Raw genomic sequence first — 25,802 nt, forward strand, 5'->3', positions numbered from 1 at the left:
TGAAAGAGACATGAGGCCCAAAGGTAGTTTAGTAAGTTAGGTAAGGAGATGTGCAGAGTGATGTTACCACCATTGGTACCAGGAAGCCAGCAGGTAAAAGGGCTGAAAGTAGATATTGTGAGTTTTAGGGGTTCAGGTGGTCAAATGTCCACTAGCAATAGCAGGGAGACCTGAGGCCTGGGAAGAGGAGAGGGGACTACGGAAATTGATTGTACATGTAGGATCATCTGTATTCAGAAATATTGTCCTCCACTGAAAAAGGGAATGAGCTATAGGAAAAGACCGTTGATCAAGGGGCAGTTGACCAGCTTTGGAATAGTGAATGAAAGAGAGAAACGACAACTACCTATTTTCTAAATGGGGGGAAAGAAATGGGTCACTGAACACTGGAATCAGGAACACAGTTCCCAGAAGCAAACCCTCCCCCACCAAAAAGAAAAGTGGGAGTGAGGGAGAATTTGTTGTTACAAGACAGGAGACTCACTATTTTAGAAATGTTCCCTAAGCCAGATGGGATATATGCTATTCTGATGAGCTAGAGGTCTATTTAGGAACAGAGAAGTGCCTGTGTATGCATATGTGTGTCTCTCTGTAACTGCATCTTTTCTTCCCCAGAATGTTCATACTGTGGAGCCCCGTGGGACCAGTATAAACTCTGCTCGACTCCGCAGTGCCGCCAGCTCGTCTTGACCTGCCTCACCTGCCAAGGACGAGGGTTCACAGCCTGTTGTGTCACATGTCAGGACAAAAGGTGCAGGCCAGCCTCAAGCCCTACCCAGAGCAGCTTTAAAGAGGAATGTGAGTGTACAGCCCGACGGCTGCGCATACCCAGGGAACTTGCACAGCCAGCGCAGCTCCCTGCAGGCCCAGAGGCAAGGTCTGATGCTGAAGATGGGCCACACTACGAGAGCAGCACTGCCAGCATTTCCCCAAGCCTTCACAGAGCTAGGTTTGGAGTGACCATGTTGTAGAGAATATCAAGGCTACGGCAGCAGAGAAACAGGGAACTTTAGTCTGGTCAGTGCCACCATGGCAAACTGGTCACCATATCAGCCACCTGTACTTCACAAGGGGAGGGAAGAGGGAACTGGGTGCTGACCACTTATCTGAGACATTCTGTCCCGGAAGGTGCAAGAGCACAGAAAAAGGTGATCTGTGAGGGACCCCAGAGATGCTGAGGGATGGAACTGAGAGCCTGGTGACTAGGTCATGCCCTTTTCTGTGCCATGCAGCAGGTCCGGGAGTGGTCATTTTTCTTGTCAACAAACCTGTCCATCCTGGTGGCAGAAGTGTGCAAGTGATGGCCCTGGAAGTGGACTCCTTGGAGCCCGGCCAGTTCACCCCTATCCTCATCTCTCTGTTGCCAGCACTAGATCAGGATCTGCCACCTATGACAGTGGGCTTACCTCCTGCTTTTGTAAATAAAAAGTTTTATTGGAATAGCCACCGCATTCATTCACCTATACTCTCTGCCAGAATAAAGTAGTACAAAAGAGACCTAAAGGCCTGCAAAGCCTTAATATTTACTATCTGGCCCTCTACAGAAAAAATTTGCCACCCCCTGGTTTGAACTAACAGCTCATCTGATGGAGCTGATGGTCTTAAAGATATGGCCCACTTTCACTTTTTATTGATTTGGTTTCTGTGAGAGATTTACCCCTAATGGTCTCTGCTTTCCCCCAATACCCACACTCCTAGCCTTTAGGTATTCTCTTAGAGAGATTAAAATTAGCTCAATGACACTGACATTTGGGCAGTTTTTAGGGACATGCCCCGGGATGTAAGACACATTCTGAGTGAGGTCATTTAGCATCACTCTGGTGGTTTCCCAGCCTTCTGGCCAATGTATCACACCAATGTCTCTGTCACACAGGTCCCAAGAAACATACCCAGCCATTCACAGACCAACAGATTTAATATTATATTGCAGTTTCCAGTGATGCAGAATACAGCTGCAATTGTGTTTCAAGGAGAAGCCGAGTGGGAATGACCATTCCTGCGGCCTGGCGCCACACCTGGGCCCATCTGCAGCCTCAGTAGACAGCCCTCCATAGTGGTGTGGCCCTGGCTTCACCTCGGTCACCCTGTGCTGTCCGCATCACTGCAGTTCGGTGTGCCGGGCTTTTCATCAGAAGCCTCTGCGCAGTGCTCTGCAGCTTGTTAGTCTGTGCTCATCAGCTCTTTGGCCTGTTCTGTATCATAAGAGTTGCTCAATAACTCATGAAAATAACTCCTCAAGCAACCAGAAATACTAGTTTAACTGGCACTGTGGTATACTAAAAGGCACAAGGGCATTGTGGCTTAATGTTTTTGCTGGATCCCAAGAGATGCATGTGTTGTTAAAAAGGGACCTGGCAGAAACACCCAAATTACATTTTCAGAATAATCATCTTGGGATGGTTTGGCCAGGGTTTCCTAGTTCTTTAATATCGGGATTTTCTTCACCATTGGCCTTCAGAGGCTTAATTTACAGGCATGAGATCAGCAGTGACTTGTCTGTTTCATGGTACAACAGGTACTTGAAGCCCATAAAGCATAACCACAGCAGACTGGAAGTTTCTCGAGTGTTTGACCTCATGTAAGCCATTGGCCTGTTGTGCATTACAGAAAGGTGTTTTCAGGTGTTTGGCTGTAGGTTTTCAGACCCATCGTGAGGTTGGCATTTGATAAGGAAAAAATTCTTTCTGACTCCAGTATTAAATTGTAAATAAATCCCAGATGTTCATAAGGAACACTGAGGGAAATGTTTGTGCCTGGCATTGGTAAAGAAGGGATGGTTTTTGAGACTTGAAATCTCACCATTGGCTTTCTCTATCATTTCCTCATATCCAGCAAAAGGAATCTCATATTCCTTGATTCCTGGCAGAGCTTTGTGGCTTCAGTCTTTCAGTCTTTCTTGAAGGGCAAGACTGTGTTCTTGATCCAGTAATCAATTTGGCAACCTTTAATCTTGAGGTTCTTAAAATTTAAAGGAGAGTTAATAAGGAATGATGATCTGTTCTGTTTGCTTAATAGCTAAGATAAAATTTGTAATAAAGTGTTTTATAATGCTTCTAAACCAAATGGAAGAGTGTGCTATTTGTTCCTGTGTTCCACATTTTCAAATGTACCCGAAACACCACACAGCCAAGGCCACCCAAACCAGGCTCCCAGGGTAAGTCCTGCTGCTATAACATCTTCAGTAACATCTGCCCGTTTGAGGGCTTCTTAGTTTTTAAATAATAGACTGAACTTCTGTGACTAAAGAAAAACTTCACATTAACCATAGTTTATAAAATTTTCAACTACAACCACTAGTTAACCTAAAACCTTAGTGCATAAAGAACTAAACCACAGAAGGGTTTTGTGCCGGCATTTTGCCTTCTGGTTTCCACTGCAGAGCACAGATTATCAGAAGAACATGTCCAGTTCAAAGGCGCGGTCATCACCTCCACATACTAGACGCCACTCCGGCACTTGGGAATGATGGGCCCCGTGAAGTCTGCAAGCCTCCTCTTCCTCACTGGAAAGGAATGGAGATGAGATGTAAGCCAGTTGTCCCTGAGCGTCAGGTCCACTGTGGCTCTGAGAAAGCAATGAGAAGCTTCTTGCTAACGTTTTGGTTGGCAGAGTCTGAATATTGTTTAAAGGACAGTTAAATGTGAACTGTGTGTCAGCCTTGCAGTTTGTCAGGATTCACTGATGAGGGCCTGTGGTTGTGTAGATTCATTTGTAAATTAATTCTAACTTGCTGACCACACAGGCACTATGCCCATTTCATCCAGCTCCATTGTTCTGCCTTTGTGGAGAGAGGCAGATCTTTGCTCCGGCTCAGGTAAGGGTGAAGTTCAGTTGATCTTAATGAGACTAGAGTCTTAAACCTGCTGGAAACATTTCCCCCAGCTCTTTCTAAGAGCTCCTGGCCTACCTCCTTCCTAGGTAAACAATTCCCACCCTGAAGATTACCTGCAGGGTCTGTCACCTTATGGTTAACCACAACAGTTTCCCAGGGGCAAGACATTGTAAGCCCAAACGTGTTCATGGAACAAGGAAGTCAGATGCCGTAAAGGAAGGCGCTAGCTGGCAGCTTGCAGGCTGGAGTCAGTAGCTTATAGGATGACAGGGGAGGGTCCGTTTAACAAGGGAGTGTTTGAAATGAATTACAGTGTCTGCAGATAAAGACCAAGTGGCAAGCTAGATGAGCCACAGGAGAAAAGTCAAGAAATCTGTAGAGCCCGTAGATGACAGTCAAGGCTGCTGGTGTGGCACAGACAGGAAGGTATTGCAAGAGGAAAAAAAGTCTGTCTATCCTTAGATGACTTCCAGTCCCCAGGTGCACTGGTAGACCTGCGGCCACCAGATAGATCATATGAGCTGCAACAAGAACCGAATCAGTTTGTGCATGACACAGCATATGAAGCAGAACCACCCAGGGAGGGGTGGCACTTGGTTAGGGCTGGGAGCTGGTGGGGAGGGAACGGGCACACCACTTGGCCTATTTGGGACTTAGAGCTCAGCCTGTGCCTAAGCAGCTACCTGCCCCTACACCCCTGTCGAAAGAGTAACTAATGCAAATCAGTGGGCAATCTCCTGGAGAGGCCAACCCATTCCTGGGCACTATGGGGATGCCCAACAGCTTGGGGTAGATGTGGGGGAACAAAAACCAAGACCCACAGAGCAAAAGGGGCTTGCCCCAAGTGGCCAGAGGCTTTACGAGAACCACATTTAAGCACCTCCACGTAAGCTGTACAAGCTCGCCCAGCTGGCAGCCCTCATCACAGCTCTTTATGCTCAGTACCTCATTGCAGCCCCACCACCAATTCTGGGATGGCAGTGCTGGTGCCATGCCCATGTTATGGATGAAAAATGTATGGCAGAGAGGGGACATTTCCTGCTCACAGATACAAGGCTGAATGTGGCAGAACTAAGGCTTGTGCCTCATCTTGAGCCCCAGCCCAGCGCCCCCCTCAGTACAGTCCCAGAGTCTACGGAAGGTTTACACACCCATATCTCATCTGAGTCTCACAAGGAGGGTTCGTTCCTTTTTCCTGGAGAAGAAAAGAGAGCCAGGGTCTTTGAGAGCTGGCAGCAGAGTCAGGACAGAACCTGAGCCTCTGGCCCGTGGCTCAGGGTACAGACAGGGGGGCCCCGTTCCTTTTTCCCCTACATGCCCTCATCATGTCTCCTGGGCAGGATGTGGGCACAGTTCCCCTGACACTGCCTTCTACAGGAAGTGGATGGGGAGAAGAGAAAGGCATCCACTTATTCAAGTGGTATTTTTCTCCATTATAATGAATGAAATTGAGGCCAAGAGAGGGAAGTAACCTGCCTCAAGTCATGGTGAGTAAGTGACAGAACTGGGGTAGAAGCCCAGTCTCCTAATATCCTCTTCCAATTCCATCTGCTGCTCATTTCCACTAAGCAAACTCCTTCTCCCTTATCACTGCAACAGCCAGGGACTCGTTTATTGTTGAGCCAGAGGAGCCTGGAGTCCTATGGACCAACCTCCATCCGCTGCCTGAGCTCCCTCACCACTTCCCACCATGCACCACCATGTGTTTGGGAAGTGTTTGACATCCATTTATACATTCAATGACACTTACTGAGCACTATTATGTGCCAAGAACAAGGATCAGAAAGATACAACCTAGAAAGAGAACCAAGATGTACAACAGCTTGGTAAAGTATCCCAGGTGCCCTGGTAGCTTTCTATCAAGCATGAGGCACAGTGGGTGAAGGGGGCAGATCTTGAAGACGGCAGGTACCTTGTCCTTGGAATCTTAATAATGGGGTGGATGGGAAGGAGGGGGGCAATTAGGAGGAATGAGCCTCTCAAGGGATGCATTTGCCTGGGTCCCTGGGAGGCATTCCAGCTACCTGGACTGGCTGGTACTAAAGGTAAGAGGATGGCTCGTCAGGTGTGTCTTAAGAGGTGAGTCCAGCAGGGCCTGGCCAAGAGGGGAAGTGGAGAGCACAGGTTCTGGGGCCAGACTGCAGCGCACATCTGCCCACTGACTGCATGGATTTCTCAAGGCCTGTTTCCTTCCTGCAAAAAGGGGATAATAGCAGCACCTACCTCACCAGGTTGCTGGGAGCCTCACACGAGTCTGGGAGATGGCAAGTGTCTAGGGCAGTGCCTGGCACACAGTAAGCGCCATGTAAGTACCAGCTATGATCAGTAAAGACTTGTGGGCCATGTCAAGAGTTCAACCTGAGAGCAATGGGGGCCCAGAAAGTGCTCTAAGCACAGTGATAGGAAAAGCTTTGGGATGCTGGAGGTGAGCGGGATGAGGGCTTGACATGAGGCAGGGCCACAGGGATGGCAAGGAGGTGACTGGCGGGCTGGCATGGGGGCAACATCAGAGAGACTGGGATTTGTAGCTCGAATGGCTGTGAGGACAGTAATGCCTTTGCTGCGATGGGTTTGGGAGAAGTTGACTAAGTTGATGGGCGGTGTGCTGTGTCTGCAGTGCTTCTTCGAAAGGTCTTCCTGAGAATACAGTGGAAGAGCCACTCCCCTAGGAACATGTTTTCTGCTTTGAAACATGTTACTCCTCCTCCCCACCCCACCCCCACACTTGCAAAAGCCTTAACTTGGAGTCTGCAAACCAGATTTCATTAAGTGGAGAGAGCTTCAGTGGCAGATTTACAGAAACTGCGAGCCGACTTGGCCTGGTGCTCGTCTATAAATAGTGTGGAGATAGGAGTCATCTGAGGTATCACTGTGGGAAAACACTGATGGGGACCCACGGCGCCTCCTGACACCACGGTGCTGGTACTCTCTCCCACACAGCGCTCTGTGGACAGCTCCCTGCACGCAGTGGGAAGGACCATGGCTTCGCCAGCCAGGATGGGCCCCAGGCAGGCCGCCTGTCTGCAGAGGCACTGGCTGCCCCATGGCCTTGGGGACTGACCATCCATCAAGGAGGAGCCCCCCACCTCGCAGGCAGGCCAAGCCCAGCCCACACATGGGCCAGGAGCCAGCACAAAGGCAGGCTAGAGTAAGATGGAACCCCCAAAGGTGGGCTTCCTCCCCTCTGTCCTCCCTCCCTTGGCACTGCCTACAACCTCAGTAGCTAGGCCAGGCCCACAGGTGACTTTTGTGATAAAAATACTCAGGTGGAAAACAGGAAAGCATATCTGCATTGGAGCATCAAGAGTGGGTTGAAAACATGGTGTTGGAAAAAAAAATTTGCAGGAGGAAACTGATGTACTAAGAGAATCAGAAGCATTTCTTTTACAAAAATTAGCCAAAGATGGGCACAAATTTGCTTTAAAGCTGGAAATCCTACCCCACCAGTTGGCACTCTGAATGCTGTGTGTAATCACTTCTGTGATTCTGCTCTAATGCCTTCTGTGCAAAACCCCAAGGAACACCTGTATAGTTAGTTCCCTGGGGTAAGCAAGAGGCCCATTTTTATTGCCTGTCATTCCTGTACAGGGGACTGCCACAGTCCCGCTTCTCACCTGCTTTCCTCACCAAACTCCTGAGCTTGGCACTAAAGGCCTTTGGCTCACAGCCTCCGCACAGCCCCATTCCTTGTGCACCTGTCAATCACATACCTGTCCGTCATCCTTCCTTTGCCCATGCTGCTCCCTGTGTCTGGAATGCCCTTCCCTTGGAGTTCCTGTTTTCCCTTCTAGGTCTAACAACCTATAATAGTTGCTCTATCCTTTTAGATCTGTCTCTCCTGCAGACTGGGTCCTACCATTTTGCTTCTCTGCCTCTGCTAGTACCCCCACGAGGAAGGCCTCCTGACCTCCCTCACAACCTCTCTCTTCCTTTCAAGGCTAGCTAAAGGCCCACCCCCCAACTAGGATGCTTTGCTTCACTGGCCTCTGGCCTCTCAAATCATTTCCTCCCTTTGTTTGGATACAGTTTATAGGCATTCCTGAATTTTTAGGCATATTTTTGAGTCTTTTGCCCACTAAAACGTTGTAAAGGTTCTTGAGTCAGGGACCTGGCCTTTCCTCTCCCCCCTTATGTCACCCATCACAGTCCTGGGCACACAAAGGTTGCTCCAAACATGCTTGCTATGACTAACAACTGGGTGACTTGCCCTGGCAGGACACCACCCCCAGAGGCTTCAGTTTCCCCTAAGGGAGCTGAAGGGGTGAGCCTGAAGTCCGTACCAGCCCTGGCACTCGGGGACCTGCCCTAATCTGAGGAAGTCCCTGGATTTGGAATTGGGCTCGATTTGAAATCAGATGCTCAGGACCAGGAGCATCCTCCGGAGCCATTTTATCCAACCTCCAGCTAATTCTGGTGTTCCCACTGCAGCACTCTTGACCTCTATCATCTGGAACCTCTGCTCTCCAAAAAAGACCTCCAGACCATCTTGCCAAGGGAAGACAAAAGCTGGGTTCGCCCTGAGATAGGCACCAAGAGGCACATAAGAAACCCAATCTTAGCTGAGAGAAAAAAATGTGAGGCTACTGATACCAGAATAGAACTCAAGGCTTTTAAGCCCTGGCTCTGAAGCCAGATCACAGCTGAGCCAAGATAATTTAGATTGCCTGGCCTTCCTCAGCAATTTAGTGGAACTATCACCTCCTTTACACCATAATAATCATGATTCTTAGTTATTTACATTTCTTATTTTATTCAAATAGGGGCACTTCAGCTACACCATGACACTGGATGCATTTTTTGTTTGTTTTATGGACTTTTTCAGACCTGCAGGTCTAGAAAAAAAGTGGCACATGGAGTGAGCAATGAATGAACAGCCTCTGGGCTCTGATATCCTTACAGGCAAAAACCTGTATCTTCAACACCCAGCACCCTGTAGACTTTGACACAGGTTTGGTGAATTGAGTAACTCAGTCTCAAGTGGGTGCGCCTGTGTGCGTAGCTCTGTAGTCCCTGATGCACAGGTTCTGTGACCACCTGCCTTGTACCCACACTAGTCTCCATGTATTAACCTGGTCTCAGGTTCAGATGTGCTTTCATATTAAGCTCTTTGTGTAGAGCAGGTTTGAATTTGATGAAAAATTCACTGAAGACATTGCCCTTTAGAAAACAGTTATTTCATCATTCAGTCCCAGAAAGCAGCTTTCTTGTTATTTTGTTAAATTCATTATGCTTTCAAAACCAAGTAACTTGCTTGGTTTTCCCCCTACCTTGATTCTAGGAAACACAGATAATTGTAAAGATCAATTATTTTAACATATTAGACCTACTCCTTTTCTTGTTTTTTTCTCTTATTTTCCTATAGCCTTATCAGACATACTTGTTTTTGGACACTATATCAAGTTTAGCAGCCAGCAGGAATACACATAGTAAATAACTACACATATAGGTTGAGAACAACTGGCTCCTGTAAATAAGCCAATGATTGAGCTCACGTTCTCCTTCAACTGACTTGCATACCTATTTGACATTTGCTCATAAGATAGTGACATTTTCTTTAGTTTTCCTTTTAGAAAAAAAACCAAACTATGCCTTTAATTGACATTAAATTAATGCAGTCTGTTTTATTTTACTATGAAGTCAATACTTTCAGCTTTACCTTAAAAGTAACGTGGAGTCTCCTGGGCTTGCGCTCTGGGTGGGAGTGCTGGCTGGTGGCTTTGGGAACTGGGACTAGAGCCAGACTGTATGACTGGGAGAGGACTCTGAGTTCAGAGAAGGGTGTTCAGGAAAGAGTGACAATAAGCCTGTGCCCTGTCTCGCTGAGGGCACGCTCCGGGTGCAGCCCCGTGCTGTGGGGAGGACAGGGCTCAGCCCTACCGCCTGCAGACCCAGGTGCTCACAGTGTAGGGCAGGAGGCAAAGGTGTGAACACAGAAAACAAGAAAATGAGAAAGTCAGGCTCAAGAAGAGGACTCCCTTGGTATCAGCAGCATTCTTCCTGCCATTACCCTAGGACAGGTGGGAAAATTGGCAGGCAGGTGGGTAGGGAGCAGATTTCCACTCACCAAGGTCGTTGTTGTTCATCATTGCATTGGATGCCCGCAGCCGGGGCCCCTGCTGGGTGAAGTGGTAGCCGAATTTGAGAAGCGTTGTGTTTTTTTCCAACATGCTCACGATCTCCATTTCCACTTTGCTGCCCAGGGGCTGGCTCTTTGATCAAGAAAAGAACAACAGTCACCACTTACTCCATTTGCGCAGGACCTAACCCTTCCCTACCTGCAGAAACCTGAGTTGTGGGTGGGGATTCTATGCTGCCCTCTTCCCTTCTGACCCCTCCTCCAAGAGCAGGCAGAGGGAAGTTTGGAGAAGCTGAAAGGTCACACAGCCAGGAGTAAATGAGCTGGGAATCAAACCCCGGGCTGTTGGATGCCAAGAACAGATCTTTTCTCCACAGCAGCCTTCTTAAAATATCTGAGCAGGAAGGACCTTCAAATTATCCAGTCTCAAGATTTAAAAACCATACTGCCCTGGCTATACCCCAGGCTAATTAAATCAGAATCGTTGGGAGTGAGACTCTGGCATCTCAGGTTTAAACTCCCCAGGTGATTCCAGTATACAGCCAGGTTTGATAGCCAGTCATTTAGACAAACAACTTACCCATGAAGAAACTGAGGCCCAGCAAGAGAAAAGGGCTTGCCAAGGTCTCAGAGTAAGTTGGGAATGCCACAGTTAGCTTCTACTCTGATCGTGTTAGTTCCCCACCCTCAAAATCTACAGTGATCATCCGAGGAAGATCAAAAGAAAAGGAAAGGAAAACCTGATGGTGCACAGTGTTGGGGAGGAGGGAGCTTTTCATGAGTCACTTACCATAGTGGGAAAAAAGGGGAAACAAGTATTCATCAAGAGGGAGTTGTTTAAATAATGAATTCAGCTTTACAACAGAACAAGGGCAGCTGTAAAATGATGATGAAAATCGTTGGTCACTGGCCTGGAAAGATGGCCTTCAAACAATGTTGGGTAGAAAGAAAAAGCCTACTTACAAAACAGGTCATATTTATGTAAAGTTACCTATATTGCCCATACACACACACACGCGCGCACACACACACACATGTGCATTGAAAGGGCCTGCAAGTCTATTTAAGGTAGTGGTATATGGGGGAGTCTTTGTTCTCTTCTTTCTATCATATTGTCTTGTTTCAGTTTTCTGTTACCATGTATATAAGATAATAAAACATAAACATAATCTTAAAGAGGTTGAAAAGATAGGAAGCAAGCTAACATCTTACTTAGTAGTTAAAGACTTTTCCCCTGAGAGCAAGAACAAGACAAAGACGCTCACTTTTACCAAAGTGTCCTGCAGGTTCTACAAGGGACAACTGAGCGAGAAAAATAAATAAAAGGCGTCCACATTGGGAAGGAGGAAGCAAACTATTTCTATTTGCGGATGACACAATTTTGCATCTGGAAAATCCTAAGGAATCCACAATACATAAAAATCAGTTGTATTTCTTTACAGTAGTAACAAATGGTCCAAAAATGAAATTAAGATTGTACATAAATGTACAACAAAAAAATACCTAGGTATAAATTTTATAAAAGAGTTGTAAACTGAAAACTACAAAACAGCATTATACATAAAGAGAACTAAATAAATATAAAAATATCCTATATTCATGGATCAGTAGATCTAAGATAGCAAAACCCTCAAACTGATGTGAAGCAGCAGCTAACAGCTACCACCAACCGCTTCCCACTGCTGACAGCTGCTGCTGCTGACTGTGACAGCCTGCTATGGCCTCAGGGCTTTGTGCCCAACTCACAGCATCTCAGCTCACTCCCTCATACCCAACAGGATAAGCCCCACCTCCTCTTCAGCCTGGCACTCAGGCCCTAAGCAGCTCACTCCTTACTCCTTGCCTTCCTTTCCCCTCTCAGTCTTTACCCAGCCTGTTTACCCCAGGAGGTCTGGTACATGGTACCGGGTGCATGCAGACGTTTACTTCTAAAAGCTCACGTGCCCTCCTACCGCCACGTGCAATGCCTTACCCTCCTGTGTTCCTCCATGTATTCCTACTGCTTTAACACCTGTTGAAAATTTCCACTCCCCAGTGGGCCCTCCCTGATCCTGACCCCTGGACAATCTTTCCCCTCTCCACACTCAAGTGACACATTGTTTGTCCCTCTCTACTCCCAGCCTGGTCCAACTGCCTTATTAGGGTCCCCTGCCCCCATATCTGTCTCTCCAACTAGACCTGTGTTGTTCGGTACAGTAGCCACTAGATACATGCAGCTCTTTAAGTTTTTTTAATTGAGGTATAATTGACATATAACATCATACTAGTTTCAAGTGTACAACATAATGATCCAGTATTTGTACACACTGTGAAATGATCACCACAGTAAGTCTAGTTAACATCCCTCACCATTCATAGTAACAAAAATGCTTTTTTCTTGCAAAGAGGACCTTAAAGATTTATTCTTTTAGAAACTTTCAAATTTGTAATACAGTACTATTAACTATAGTCACCATGCTGTCATTACATCTCATGACTTAATTTTATATTGGAATTTTGTACCTTTTGACCCTTTCAACCCATTTCATCTCCCTTCCCCCATTACCTCTGACAATCATCACCAATCTATTCTCTATTTATGAGGTTGGCTTTTTTCTTTTAGATTCTACAGGTAAGTAGAATCATACGGCATTTTTCTTTGACTTACTTCACTTAACATAATGCCCTCTAGGTTCACCCAAGTTGTTGCAAATGGCAAGATTTCATTCTTTTTTTATGACTTCGTAATATTTTACTGCATATATGTACATTTTCTTTATCCATTCATCTATCAATGGACATTTGTTTCCATATATTGGTTATTGTAAATAATGCAGAAATAAACATAGAAGTGCATGTCTTTTTCAGTTGTGTTTTTGGGTAAATACTCAGAAGTGGAATTACTGGCTTGTATGGTAGCCCTATTTTTAATATTTTGAGGACCCGCCATACTGTTTTTCTACAGTGGCCACACCAGTTCACATTCCCACCCACAGTGCAAGAAATGCTTGTTATTTCTTTTTGATAATAGCCATTCTGACAGGTGCGAGGGGCTGTCTCACTGTGGTTTTGATTTGCATTTCCCTGATGATTAGTGATGTTGAGCACCTTTTCATGTGTCTGTTGGCCATCTGTATGTCTTCCTTGGAAAAATATCTATTTGGATCCTCTACCCATTTTTTATTTGGATTACCTTTTTTTTTACTTTAAATTTAAATAACTAAAATGAAATAAATTTTAAAATTCAGTCTGTGAAAATGGAATATTTCCATCATCACAGGAAGTTCTGTGGATAGTGCTACCCTAGACTGTGAGTCCTTGGATAGCACACAGTACCCAGTACCTCCAAGGCACGGGTGAGGAACTGAGTGGAGGAAATAGGAACACGCTCATGCACCCAGCAATACAGGAGGGTTGGGAAAATACATCAGCCAAGCTTCCATAAGGATAAGCATGGAAATGCAGGTAAGACTTGACAGAGAAGTCCTGCCATGTACTGTGAGTTCACCAGAGCTCATGTGGGTTCAGATGGGGCTGGAACACCTACTAGGGCATGCAGAAGGGTGCTGGTGAAATTCCACCAGCCCAGCTGGCAGGGCTCCTGCAAGTGCTGGGAAAAGCTCAGGATTGTCCTGGGAGGCTCAGCACAGTCCTGGGCTCTGGCCGGCTTGGCCTGGCAGATGCTAAAGAGACCATCTGAGATCTCAGGAAGGAACTGGCAGGTCCTCCCAACCCCACTTAGCAGGAAGCCTGGCCTCTCCTTGAGGTCACTTGCTAGGAAAGCTCTCAGGACAGGCTAACCTCAGGAAGTGCGGGTCTCCCCTGAGTGGGAGGACTGCTGGGGACTGCGGGGGCTGCTTCTGTGAAGCCCACACTTCGTGCTGCTCAGTCCAGAATATGATGCATCCCAATGCAAACTGCTCCCTACCTCCCTGGAAGGTGGGCAGGGCAGGCAGGAATGGCACCTCCATCTTAGAGAGGAGCAAACTGAACCAGCATATGGAAGGAAGCTGGACTGTGCTCCCTCTACTTAATGACAAAGCCAAGGCTTGACCTTGACCTGGGGCGCAAAGGACTTCAGAGGATCTTCTAGGCCCATGTTCTCAAGCTAGCATCCAGCATCTCGGGGGTACACACAGACATGTCAGTATGTGTGAGAAGATACAGGATTCTATCAGTAATCATGGTGGGACTTTCTGGAGCTTTAATATTGGACCAGAGCCATTATACTTACATTAAACAGCAGAATAGAAAATGTGCATACATCTTAAGAAACTTCACACTTGCTTCATTATCAGGCCCTCCCTTGCTCAGGGTCTCTGAGACTAGAAGTCCTCAATCACTTGACAGATGAGGGAGGAGGGCTCGGGGACAGTCAGGACTAAAACTCTGGTCTCTCAGTTCTCTTTCAAATACTTACTATCTAGTGATTATTGTTTGTCAGGCAATGTCACAAGCACATCTCATTAGCTAGCTTGTTTTCTCCTTCCTATAAACCTATGGAATATGTCCTATTTTATTATAATAGGGGAGGAACATGAAAAACAGAGGCATTAAGAAATTTCCCCCAAATCGCGGAGCTGGTCAGCCGCAGAACTAAGTCTGAATACAGGCAGTTCACTCCAGAGCCTGCTAGATCCCGCCTCACCCAAGTGGCTGTGAGAGAGCGTGGACAGAAGGGGGGCTGAAGAGAAGAGTGACAGGCAGCAGGGTTCGGCTCAGGGTACAGGACTGTGGTCTAACCATCGGCAGTGTCTGCCCATGGAAAGGATGGTAGGGTAGTAGACTGCCCATCACTGGAGGTGTGCAAGTCAAGGGCAGATCATGTTTTGTCTCCTAGGGTCTCCTGACATCATTCTGAATGGGGAAGGCTTAAGCTCCATGACCTTAGGGCCTCTGGGACCTGTGTTCTATGAGTCTGTGAAAAGCTCACTCAGATGACATTTAAGAAATCAGGAGGTAACCTTGACAGTGGGTGACAGGCAATTAGGAACCCCTTGGGGAGGGACCGGGGGTCATGCCAGGTCTGACAACAGCAGACCCTGGCAGCAGGGCCAGGGAGAGGGGGTCAGGGAAGAACTCTTGCCCCCCTCCAGATTTGCTTAAGAATTACATAAATCAATTGTGAATAATGGTGATCGCATTATTAAAAATTCGAATGATACTAAAACAGACTGAGTAAAATGAAATTCTCCCTTCACATCACTATCCCCCACTCACGCCCTTCCCACAGAGGCAGCCACCATGGCCAACGGGGTGGGAATTTTTTCTATGAAGTATATAGTAAAAAGATGCAGATTTTCCTTATGTTTTTTTTTCTTTTCTTTCAATGGATTCACCCCTATACTCATTGTTCTGCAACTTGGCGTTTTTCACTTAGTATTTTCTGAAGCTCTTTCTAAGTAAGCACCTGGAGAGCACCTCATTCCTTTTCATGGCTTCATGGGATGCCCTGGAACAGATGGGCACTTAGTTTGCTTCCATTTTCCCTCATCACACACAGTGTGGTGGAGGACTTTGCCAGGGAGGCAGGGAGGCTTCTGTAGCAATATGGAGTTGCTGGGTTGAAAACCAGGCATATTTTGAATTAAAATTGTGACTGCCCCGCCACAAGGTATAAACGCTGACGTGCCCTTCAGCAGTGTGTGACACGTCCCCATGCCTTTCCTGTGACTGAAGATTATCAGTCAGATGAGAGGATGATCAGATGCACCACTTAACAAAGCACCAATGACCCCGGTGGCACTGAGCTGTGACCTAGAGCTGGTGGCTTTGAGCAGCCCATTCCAGCCGCAGGCAAATTGGGCAGCAAGAAACTCCCTTGATACATCTGATGGGGCCAATCGTGGCCTTTCCTTTGTGATCTGGAAGATACGGACAACTGGGGCTGCTTGAAAAAACAACAGAAAGGAGCCATGGGAATTATTCAGCCCAACTCCAGAGCCCCAAACTCCGGCTGACATTAAAATTTCCTCCATATCACAGCTGTCAAATTGTTCTGTTCCACTGACACCCCCCCAGTGATGGAAGCACATCTCCCTTTCAGGTGCCCTGCTCTATCCTTGGGTAGCTTGGCTGGTTAGAAAGGTCTTTCTGGCCAAATCTATAGGTGATTCTCAGCGTGGGGGTTTTAAAATATGTCTGAAAATTCTTTAATACTCCTCCCTTCAAAACTCCTTCCCTTGAGCATAGTTGTGCTTAGTGACAATGGCAGAAGTGACCACGTAACTTCCAAGATTGGCTCATAATAGGCAGTTGTGGCTCTTTTTTTTCTGCCTTGGATCACTCACTATGGGAGAAGTTAGCTGCTATACAGTAAGGACATTTAAGAAGCCCACCGGAGAGGTCCACATGGCAAGGAGCTGAGGCCTCCTGCCTCCAGCCATGGAAGGAGCCAGCCTGAAGTGATTTCCTCCAGCCCCGGCCAGGCCTTCAGACTACACCTTGACTGCAGTCTCATCAGAGATCCTGGGTTAGAATCATGCAGCCAAACTAAACCTGGATTCCTGACTCTCAGAAACTGGGAGCTAATATACATTTATTATTGTTTTAAGCTGCTAAGTTTTTTTTGTGTGTGGGGGGGTAATTTGTTACACAGCTATAGATAACTGATACACTCACAGTGTTGAATAAAAAATGCCAGACACAAAACAACTTAAGCATGTAACTCCATTTATATGAAGTTTAAGAACAGGCAAAACTGATAAAGAAGATGTGGTACATATACACAATGGAATACTATTCAGCCATAAGAAAGAAACAAATCCTACCGTTTGCAACAATGTGGATGGAGCTGGAGAACATTACACTCAGTGAAATAAGCCAGGTGGAGAAAGACAAATGCCAAATGATTTCCCTCACTTGTGAAGTATAACAAGAAAGCATAATTGAAGGAACAAAATAGCAGCAGACTCACAGACTCCAAGAAGGGACTCGTGGTTACCAAAGGGGAGGGGTGGGGGCGCAGGTGGGGAGGGACGGAGAAGGGGATTGTGGGATATCATGATTGGTGCACATGGTGTATGTGGGGTCACGGGGAAGACAGTATAGCTCAGAGAAGACAAATAGGGACTCTGTGGCATCTTACTACACTGATGGGCAGTGACTGCAATGGGGTATGGGGGGGACTCAGTAATAAGGGCGAATGTAATAACCACATTGTTTTTCTTGTGAAACCTTCATAAGAGTGTATATCAATGACACCTTAAAAAAAAAAACAGGTAAAACTGTCTATGGTGCTAAAAATCAGGATATAATTGCATTTGGAGAGTATTGATTGGGAGGGTCACAAGAGCCTACTAGGGTGCTGGAAATGTTCTCTTTCTTGATCTCAGTAGTGATTACAGATGTATATATATATGCATATGTCCAGTGAGCTGTCTACTTAAGATGTATTTGCCATCATATAGAAATTGCACTTTAATAAAAAAAGTAAATATAAGGAGGGAAGGAAGAATAAAGGAGGGAAGAAAGGGGTAAACAGTTGTTCCCTGAAAAAAAAAGAATCTCTCAGAGGTCAGTCCTCCGCACCTCACCCGTCTATCACTGCTGGTCTAATTAACAATAGACATATCACTTCCCTTTTATTGAAAGAAGACTATAAGCCATGCTGGGTTCTGAATAAGAGATCAATACATTAAACCCTCTCACAATCTTGTGAGATGAGTATTTTTCCCATTTTATATGTATGGAAACTGAGGCATAGATATATCAAGTGACTTCCCCTCATTACACAGCAAGGACAGGACAGAGCTGAGGCTTACGGGGGATTAATTCCTTGTTTGGCTGCAAGTGTAAGAAATTTGAAGACAGTCCCTGGGTCAGTTGGTCTCCTGTCTGGAAAGCTCCAGGCTTTTCAGATCAGAGTGCTGCCTCCAGTGAGGGCCTGACATGGTGTGAGATGGTCGTTGTAACAAATCTTTATTCTGATTCAATCTAATCTCTGTAGGAAAAGGGTTTTAACTGTGTCATTTCCACTCCCCCTCATTTTCCACTGCCTTTATTTCATTTTCCACTGGGAAGTGAGGTGAATAAAAGAACATAATTGGCATTTGGAGGAAGAGATGGTGACACATGCCTGTCCTCTCCTGGAGACTGAATATTCCCAGGCTGAATTACTATAATACACAATGAGACAGCAAACACAAAAATCATGCCCACACCAAGAGCTGTTGCTTAGAAGCTAAACATATAAGGAACAGAAGAGGGAGCATGATTGGTCAAAACATATGCTCTCTTTGTTTTGAAGAATGTGTTTTCCTTAATTTGCAAAACCAAAAGTCATAGTCAGCCTCATTTTTAACAAGTTAGCTGGCTGCCATGAGCGTGTAATCTCAAATTAAAGGGATGTCACCCTGTGTAACAACCTTCAGGATCCTATTTCCATCTATCTTCTGTTTTCTTCCTGAACTTATTTCCACTAGGAAAATAATCTGATCTGGAAAAACAAGAAAACACAATCCACTTCCTTTAGCTTCTTTACAAAATATTAAGCATATCCACACTATCAAATATTGGAGTGAGGAATCTGGCAGGTACTGGCCCAGACACTGCACATCTCCTCATCAGCCTGCAGGCCTTGTCTGTGCCCTGAGGCTCCTGGGGAAGGAGCTCTGTGGGACCGAGGAGGTGGAGCAAGAGGGACAGAGAATCAGCATGGGGATGGATGGGGCTGGCAGGCATCCACGTGTGGAGCCTGCTGTCTGGGGGCCGAGAGGGTCTCTCCTGTCCATCCGTAAACACAGCCTGTCTGAAAGGCAGGACACCTCAGTTCCAACCCAGCTCTGACATTAACTTGATCCGTGACCTCAGCCACATCCCAGCCCTTCTCCCATCCTCAGCTACCCCACCTGTAAAAGGAGGCTGGACTAGGTGTATTCTCAGTACCGCCAGCTCTAGTCAGGGCCCCCTCCCCTCCCACCCTCCGCTGTGTGTCAAGGCAACTGCAGGCGGCAACAGAGCATTGCTTGGAGATAAAGGGAGACTGGTTGAGTAAACAAACAGCCCCAGGATCCTAGTTCCCAAATTGTGCCCCAAGCCAGACTGCAAGGCTCCGTGTCACCCTGGGTAGAACTCCCCAAGTCCCTTTCTTTGGCCTTTTAAGGGAAACGGAGGATGGAGACTCATGGACATAGGTTACCCGCGCAGGGGCTGAGGCCTCTGAAGACTTCAGTGACTAGCCAAGAGTGAGGAATAAATCAAATGCCACTCACCACCTTCTCTTTGTCACAATCCTCAGAGCCCGGGGCTGGGGTGCCTGGGGAAAGGCAGCTGGCTGAGCCCAGGCCTCCTCGGACTTACCCGCTGGCCTGGGCCAGCACAGTCCCTCCCCGAGACCGGCTCATCCCACCCTCCCTCCCCAGCCAACCCTGGACTCCGAGCTCACAGGAGCACCCCCAAGGGTAGTCACAGCCCCCCACCAGTCTCCCAGGCCCTGATGCCCTCCCTGCTTCTGATCCTTTCCCATCCAGCCAGAAACCATCTTCCCAGAAAGCAGCTCTGACTGGTGCAGACGGCAGTCCACTGCTCACATTCACTCGACCCACCCGCTCAGGGTCCTCTGGACTCCAGCTCCCTTTCTGGTTTTCCTCTGTGGCACCATTAAGCTGGTCTGGATGGCCTCCACGGCTTTCCTCTCCTCTCTGTTCATGTGGTTCCCTACGCCAAAGATGCCTCCTCTTTACCCTCTGACTCTCCACCCTATGGGATTATCTCAAACCCCATCTCCTCCAAGAAGCCCTCCCTGCTGCTTGCTGCTGACAGGAAATTGCTGCCTTGCAATGGCCCACCGTCTGTGGCTGGAGAGCCTGGTTTGATGGTCATTTCTGTACTTGTCTGTCTTCCCAGCCAGCGTGAACTCCCTGGAGAGCAGAGTTGGAGCCTCCACATTACAGAGTCCAGCACAGCCATGGGGTGCAGCTAGCATTCACCAAACACGGAGATGAATCAAAAAAGAGGCTCTTGGGATGGGAAGGCCAGGCAGTGACCAGCCCTCTGCTCTAGCGTGGAGGGAAAGTGACTGCGGAGAAAGCTGAGCAGGCCCACACGAAACCAGGGCTCAAGAGGCCAGGCCTGCATGGCTCATGGACTCCGGGGTCATACAGACCTGGGTTTGAATCTTGCCTCTGTCACTTACTTACTGTGTGACCTAAGGCAGGTTAGATGACCTGCCTGGGCCTTAGTTTCCTCATCCACAATATAGGGGTGGGCTGTGAGACTCCCATGAGTCTTTGTGAGCATTAACTGGGGTAGTGGCACCTGCTCAGTAAGTTAACTCTTCGGATAATGTGTGAACTCCGCAGGTCACTTTTGGAAAAATTATAAAAGTTTTTATTTTTCTAATTATTTATTTATAAAGTACTTATAAATACAAAGTATTTATAACTATGTATATGGTTTAAATTTAGTATATTTACAAATATTTATACAAATTATAGAAGTACATTTAAAAGTTAACAACTCCATAGTTAATATCTGTTATTACCTTAGAAGCAGAGATTCTTGTTATCCCTATTTTACAAGTGAGGAAACTGAACTTTCTCACACCAGGGTGTTCAGCAAGGGTGGGGGGGTGGTCAGCACTGGCTCTGGCTCTGGGCTTTGGGGGAATAGCAGTGAGAGGGAAGGGGGCAGCTCACTCCCTGTCAGCTGCCACCCAATGACCTGAAGCCAGTGCTCTGGGTCATCTTTGATCCACACTCTGCCCCAGGAGTCAGGTTTCAGGTGACGCTGGGCAGACTCTGAGGCTGCCTGGCTAGGCTTGGAGTCACATGAGTAGCCAATCCCAGGGCTTGGCCCAGAGCTGCTGTCAAGCTTGATGCATGTTTTTCTTCTATCTGCTCCATCCCTCCTGCCTGCAGCAGAGCAGGGTCAGCGATGGCAGAAAGGGTGGGGTGGGGAGGGGCTGGGGGCGGGTGGTACAGTAGCAGCCCCCTGGCATGCGAGAGAGGCGAGGCTTCCAGTGCAGCAAGTTCACATGACAGGCTGCTCCTGTGCTTTCTTTGTATGAATTAGAAAAAATGCCTTATCTGGGTGAACAAAGCCCCATACCAAAACTTGGAGAGTAGAGTGTGCGCTGGATTTCGTGCCTTGCCACCTCATTGTGCAGTGAACAACATACACAGCCAGCCAGGCAGCCCAGCTTCCCAAGTACCACTGTGAGGCCAAGTTCTGAGCTGGGCACTGGGATATAACTCGGGGATAGCACCGATTTCTGAGAAGCTCACAGGGCAACCAAATTGCCAGGAGAACACTGGGAGGGAGAACCTAACTCTCGGGGGAGGCTTAGAGGTCTGATGGCAGACTGACGGGAGAAGTTAGTGATATGCTGGCTGCTGACTTTCAGAAAAAAAAATAAAGGTTGGATTTATAGTGTTTGCCCATTTCCATAATGTAAATACTCCCATCGGGAGTGACTTCAAGGTACCACTGTGCCACGACTGACGTGGAGTTGCGTAGAAATGAACACAGTCGGCTCTGGCAAGCTGGTTCAGGCTGACTAGAACACCACTGGGAGAAAGAAGAGGCTTCAACTACATCCAGAAGAAAGAGAAAGATTTTTCCAGGCAGAGAAGAAGTAGGAGCAGGGGAGGACATTCCAGGTGGAGAGGAAAGTGACAGCAAAGACATGGAGGCATGAAAGTAAGTAGGGGGCTAATTGTGAAGATTTTGAAGGGCTTATGATTGTAAAGGACCGTCAAAGTCTCCTGGAGGCTGGTAATGTTTCAGCTATTGACCTAGACAGGGGTTACTTGCCTATTACGATTCATTAAGCTATACATTTAAGTTTTATGCACTTCTCTCGATATTTATAATATTTTACAATAAGGGTAAAAAGTATAGATAATCTCATTTGGGGAGAACCACTGTTGACAATTTCATTATATTTCCTTATTAAGTTGCTTATTTTAGCCACTTTGAGTTGTTTTCCCTTCTGCAAACTGAGACAGAGAATACACACATCCTGTTGGGAAGATCTAAGGTCCAAAGCACAGAGCCTGGCCCACAGTAGACCCTCAACACATGCAATGTACAATATATTTTACATGTGAGATATTGTTATTAGCATCATCTTAAAGAGTCAGAACTGGAAGAGTTGCCCTGAAAATAAATGACTGAATTACAGAAGTTATAGAGAAATGATAACCTCATAAGGATAAAGACAAACTAGAATATGCCCAGAGAGTAACCTCAATGGTAAGGAGACTCAAAAGTCCATTGAGTGCCATGTAATTGTAGATTAATGATACTAAAAAAAAAAAAAAAGTGCATTGAGTGGGTGCGATTGAAGAAAACAGAGATATTTAGCCTGCTGAGGAAGACTCCAGTGGTTTATGAGATCTGTGCACCAGTTGGGTCCCATGTGCAGCAGAGAACCGAATAAGCCCAACCAACAAAACTTACAGAAAGCAGATTTCTACTGGCTATATGGGAGGATATTCTCACTATGAATGGAAGGGGTGATCTTGGTAAGGAGTAAGCACCCCATCACCAGGGGTGTACAAGCAGAAGCTGGAAGAGCACTTGACAGGAATGATGAAGAAGGACTGTGAGCATGGTGGAGGGTGTGGAGACCTCTGAGATGCCTTAAAGCTGGGCTCTGGGGCTTTTACCCCCAGCAGCATCTACTCTATCCAGCAACATGTGGCAAAGTGCAGAATGGTGAGTGTCACGTGGTGAAGGACATGAGGAGACCCTCGCCCACTTTACCTGGTTGTCAATTTTCAGTTCCACTAGAGAAGTGTTGTGTGGAAGAGCTTCCACCAGGCGCAGGATCCCAGCTCCAGAAATGAAGTTGGACTCCACATTCAGCGTCTTCAATGCCTTGTTCTCCTTGAGCATCTCAGCAAGGGCCTTGAACCACCAGAGTAAAGAAAGGGTACCAATGAGTCACCCTGGGCAAGGCTGGAGGCCCTCTAGGCTAGCACCTAAAATACTGGGGGAGCCTTGCAGGGAGCAAGAGTCCAGTGCACATTTATGCTGTCTGAGCCAGGGACCAGGCAAGACAATTTCCATAATGGTACCAAGCACAGCTCTGTCTCTCCTCGCCCTCAATTGCCCTGGCTCTCAAACCCACACCAGGGCTTCCATGCTCTGTAGCCTGCATCCAGCCTCTGCTTCCTGGCCCTGCCCCCCTGGGGACCTCAGTGCTCAGCTCCCCTGCAGCGGGGCTCACTGTGCAGGCCTGGTGCACTCCTGCTGCTTGGTGCTCACCTGTCCCGCCACCCAGATGCCCCCTCCTTTCTGCTTCACTTGTCCAAACCCTGCCTGTCTTTCAAGGCCACTCCTGATGCTTCTTTCTCTAAGAGCCTTTACTGATACCCCCAGCTAGCTGTGCCCTGCCCTCCTGCACATCACAGAATTTATCCATAACCTCTGTCATGGAACTTGTGTTCCTCTGCTCAGACGTGTTTTTGTATTGGTGTGTTCTCTGCCAGTGGATTGCATACTCTCAGTGGGATGAAAATGCACCTATTCATTCCATGGTATCCACAGTGCACAGCACATTGTATGTCCTTGATCACTGTCCACTGAGTGACTAGTGGAGTCCCAACCTCTTTATATACTCTCCACTTGCTGCTTCTATTTCCCTGTTGGAATTCCGTGGAGTCATTGTTCTCTGACTGAACAGCAGAGAGCAGAGAGGGAAGCCTGGGAAGCCACCGCATAGGGCAAGTGACCGGGGCAAATGGGAGGAGACGAGATCAGGAGGCTCCAGCACGTTTCAGAGGAATCCAGCCAGGGGGTGCAGATGACAATCAGAGCCTCTGAAGGAAATGAGGTAATTAGCACTTGGTGGAAATGATATGTCAGGGAGGAAAGCAGACACCAGCAGCTGAGAGCCCGAGATGTATGACTGGTGGGCCCTGGTTGTCTGAAATGATGCGCAGAGCCAGGAAGGCCCTTCTCACTGCCCCTGTTTGCTGAAAGCCTACATGAGGCTTAACCCCCAAGACCCTTCCCTGTTGGGACCAGCACTCCCTTAGTTTCCCTCCACTTCTGTGCACTCCTAGGATGGCACGTCAGCTTTCTCTGTGATCTGTGTAGGCTGAGGGGAGGGACCATGTTCTCTCCACAACATCTCTCTTGCTCCCCAGGAAAGGCCTGCCTAGGCCTTAAAATCAAAATATTTAACTACCAGTCGGCAAGTGCACCAGGCTGATCCAAGTGGACATGCTGCTGTCTGAGCAGGTCTTGGAGGTTCTTTCATGCTGGGAGAATGGGATGTCAGGAGAGGATCAGGGGCAGGCAGTGGGGGCACATACAGAGCCCTGGCAGCCTATTTACCAACTAGCCCAGAAGCATTTCAGTATCCCACAACGGGTTACTGGCGTGAATGGGTGATATCAGCTGTTGGCCTGACAGAGTCAAGTTCCCATAAACATTCATGGAGCTGAGCTGAGTGCCAGTACGGATGTGCTGGGTTCTGATCCATGTCTCCATGGGCAAACCCAGGATCCCCTGGAGATCTCCTGAGATCAGAAGTCATCTATCCAGAGGTTCTCCACTAGTAGCAATGAGAGACTGTGATCTAGTTCTGTCATTTCAAAAATACTGAAGGACATTGTCCTATCTATTTTAAAAGTCAGAAAGACTTGATTGCTACTAAGTAGACTTCAAAGCAAGGAAAATTATCTAGGATAAAGAAGGGTATTACATAATGATAAAGGGGTCAATTCTTTATTTATGTCTTCAACAAAAAGACATAACAATCCCTAATGTATATGCACCTAACAACAGAGTGCTAAATTATATGAGGCAAAAACTGACAGAATTGCCAGGAGAAACAGATTAATCCACTGCTAGAGTTGAAGACTTTAACAGTTTTCTCTCCAAAATGGCCAGATCCAGGAGGTTGAAAATCAGTAAGGACATAACTGAATTCAACAACACCATCAATCAACTGGATATAAGTGACATCCATAGACTACTTCACCCAACAATAGCAGAATATATATTCTTCTCAAGTTCACATGGAAAATTCATCAAGATAGAACATATTCTGAGTCATGAAACACACTTTAACAAACACTTTAGACCACATTCTGAGCCATGAAACATAGGAAGCCAGACAAGTACGAAAATGACCATCAAACCAGGTGCTCCAGCAAGCCACAGAGTGTGGGCCATTGCAGGGGAGCAATCTCAGCAGCAAGCAGCAGGGAGGGCTTCTTGGAGAAGGTGGGATTTGAGATAATCCCATAGGGTGGAGAGTACCTCAGAGGGTAAAGCGCAGGCATCTTTAGGTGTAGGGAACCACATGAACAAAAGAAGTTTTAAAAAATAGAACTATAATTTCTGCTCTCAGAGCACAGTGGAATTAAACTAGAAATCAGTAGAATAAAGATAACTGGAAAATCCCCAAATATGTGGAGACTGGACAACACATTTCTAAATAACACATGGGCCAAAGAAGAAATCTTGAGAGGAATTAAAAAGTGTTTTAAACTAACTGAAAATGAGAACACAACTTATCAAAATTTGTGGGATACAATGAAAGCAGTGCTTAGAAGGAAATTCATAGCACTCAATGCCTATAGTTTAAAAAAGATCTAAAATTAATAATCTAAGTTTCTATCTTAGGAAACTAGAAAAAAAAAGAGCAAGTTAAATCCAAAGTAAGCAGAAGAAAGTAAATAATAAGAATTAGAGCAGAAGTCAATGAAATTGAAAACAAAATCAATAAAGTCAAAAGCTGGTTCTTTGAAAAGATAAAGTAAATCTGCCTCTAGCCAGGCTAACAAAGAAAAAAGAGAGAACACAAATTACTAATATCAGAAATGAAAGAGGGGACGTCACTACAGATCCCATGACAATTAAAAGGATAATAAAGGAATATTATGAACAACTCTAAGACCACAAATTTGGTAACCTAGATGAAATGGACCAGTTTCTTGAAAGATGCGATTTGACATA

At 46.7% G+C, this 25,802-nt stretch overlaps 2 protein-coding genes across 5 annotated transcripts in view; one reads left to right on the forward strand and one right to left on the reverse strand.

The window, feature by feature from the left end:
* Positions 1–3,063, forward strand: part of TSTD2 (thiosulfate sulfurtransferase like domain containing 2) — a 28,100-nt gene extending 25,037 nt beyond the window's left edge. Inside the window, exon 10 of the mRNA XM_037004203.2 lies at positions 616–3,063. Coding sequence (XP_036860098.2) covers positions 616–971 — 356 coding nt within the window. The 3' untranslated portion in view covers positions 972–3,063. The remainder of the gene's footprint in view (positions 1–615) is intronic.
* The window catches only part of TMOD1 (tropomodulin 1), a 93,537-nt gene that overhangs the window by 13,407 nt on the left and 54,328 nt on the right, over positions 1–25,802 (reverse strand). The window contains exons 8-11 of one of the 4 annotated variants that reach the window (XM_073227289.1): positions 22,596–22,739; positions 9,897–10,041; positions 3,429–3,502; positions 1,897–2,958 (exon numbers count right to left, since the gene is read on the reverse strand). In XM_073227289.1, coding sequence (XP_073083390.1) covers positions 3,438–3,502; positions 9,897–10,041; positions 22,596–22,739 — 354 coding nt within the window. In that variant the 3' untranslated portion in view covers positions 1,897–2,958; positions 3,429–3,437. Of the gene's footprint in view, positions 1–1,896; positions 3,503–9,896; positions 10,042–20,466; positions 20,741–22,595; positions 22,740–25,802 lie in introns of those variants that run through there. The other 3 variants (XR_012127234.1, XM_073227287.1, XM_073227292.1) reach the window with 3 other exon arrangements.

This window comes from Manis javanica, chromosome 2 (assembly GCF_040802235.1).
Source record: "Manis javanica isolate MJ-LG chromosome 2, MJ_LKY, whole genome shotgun sequence".
Taxonomy (NCBI): Eukaryota; Metazoa; Chordata; class Mammalia; order Pholidota; family Manidae; genus Manis; species Manis javanica.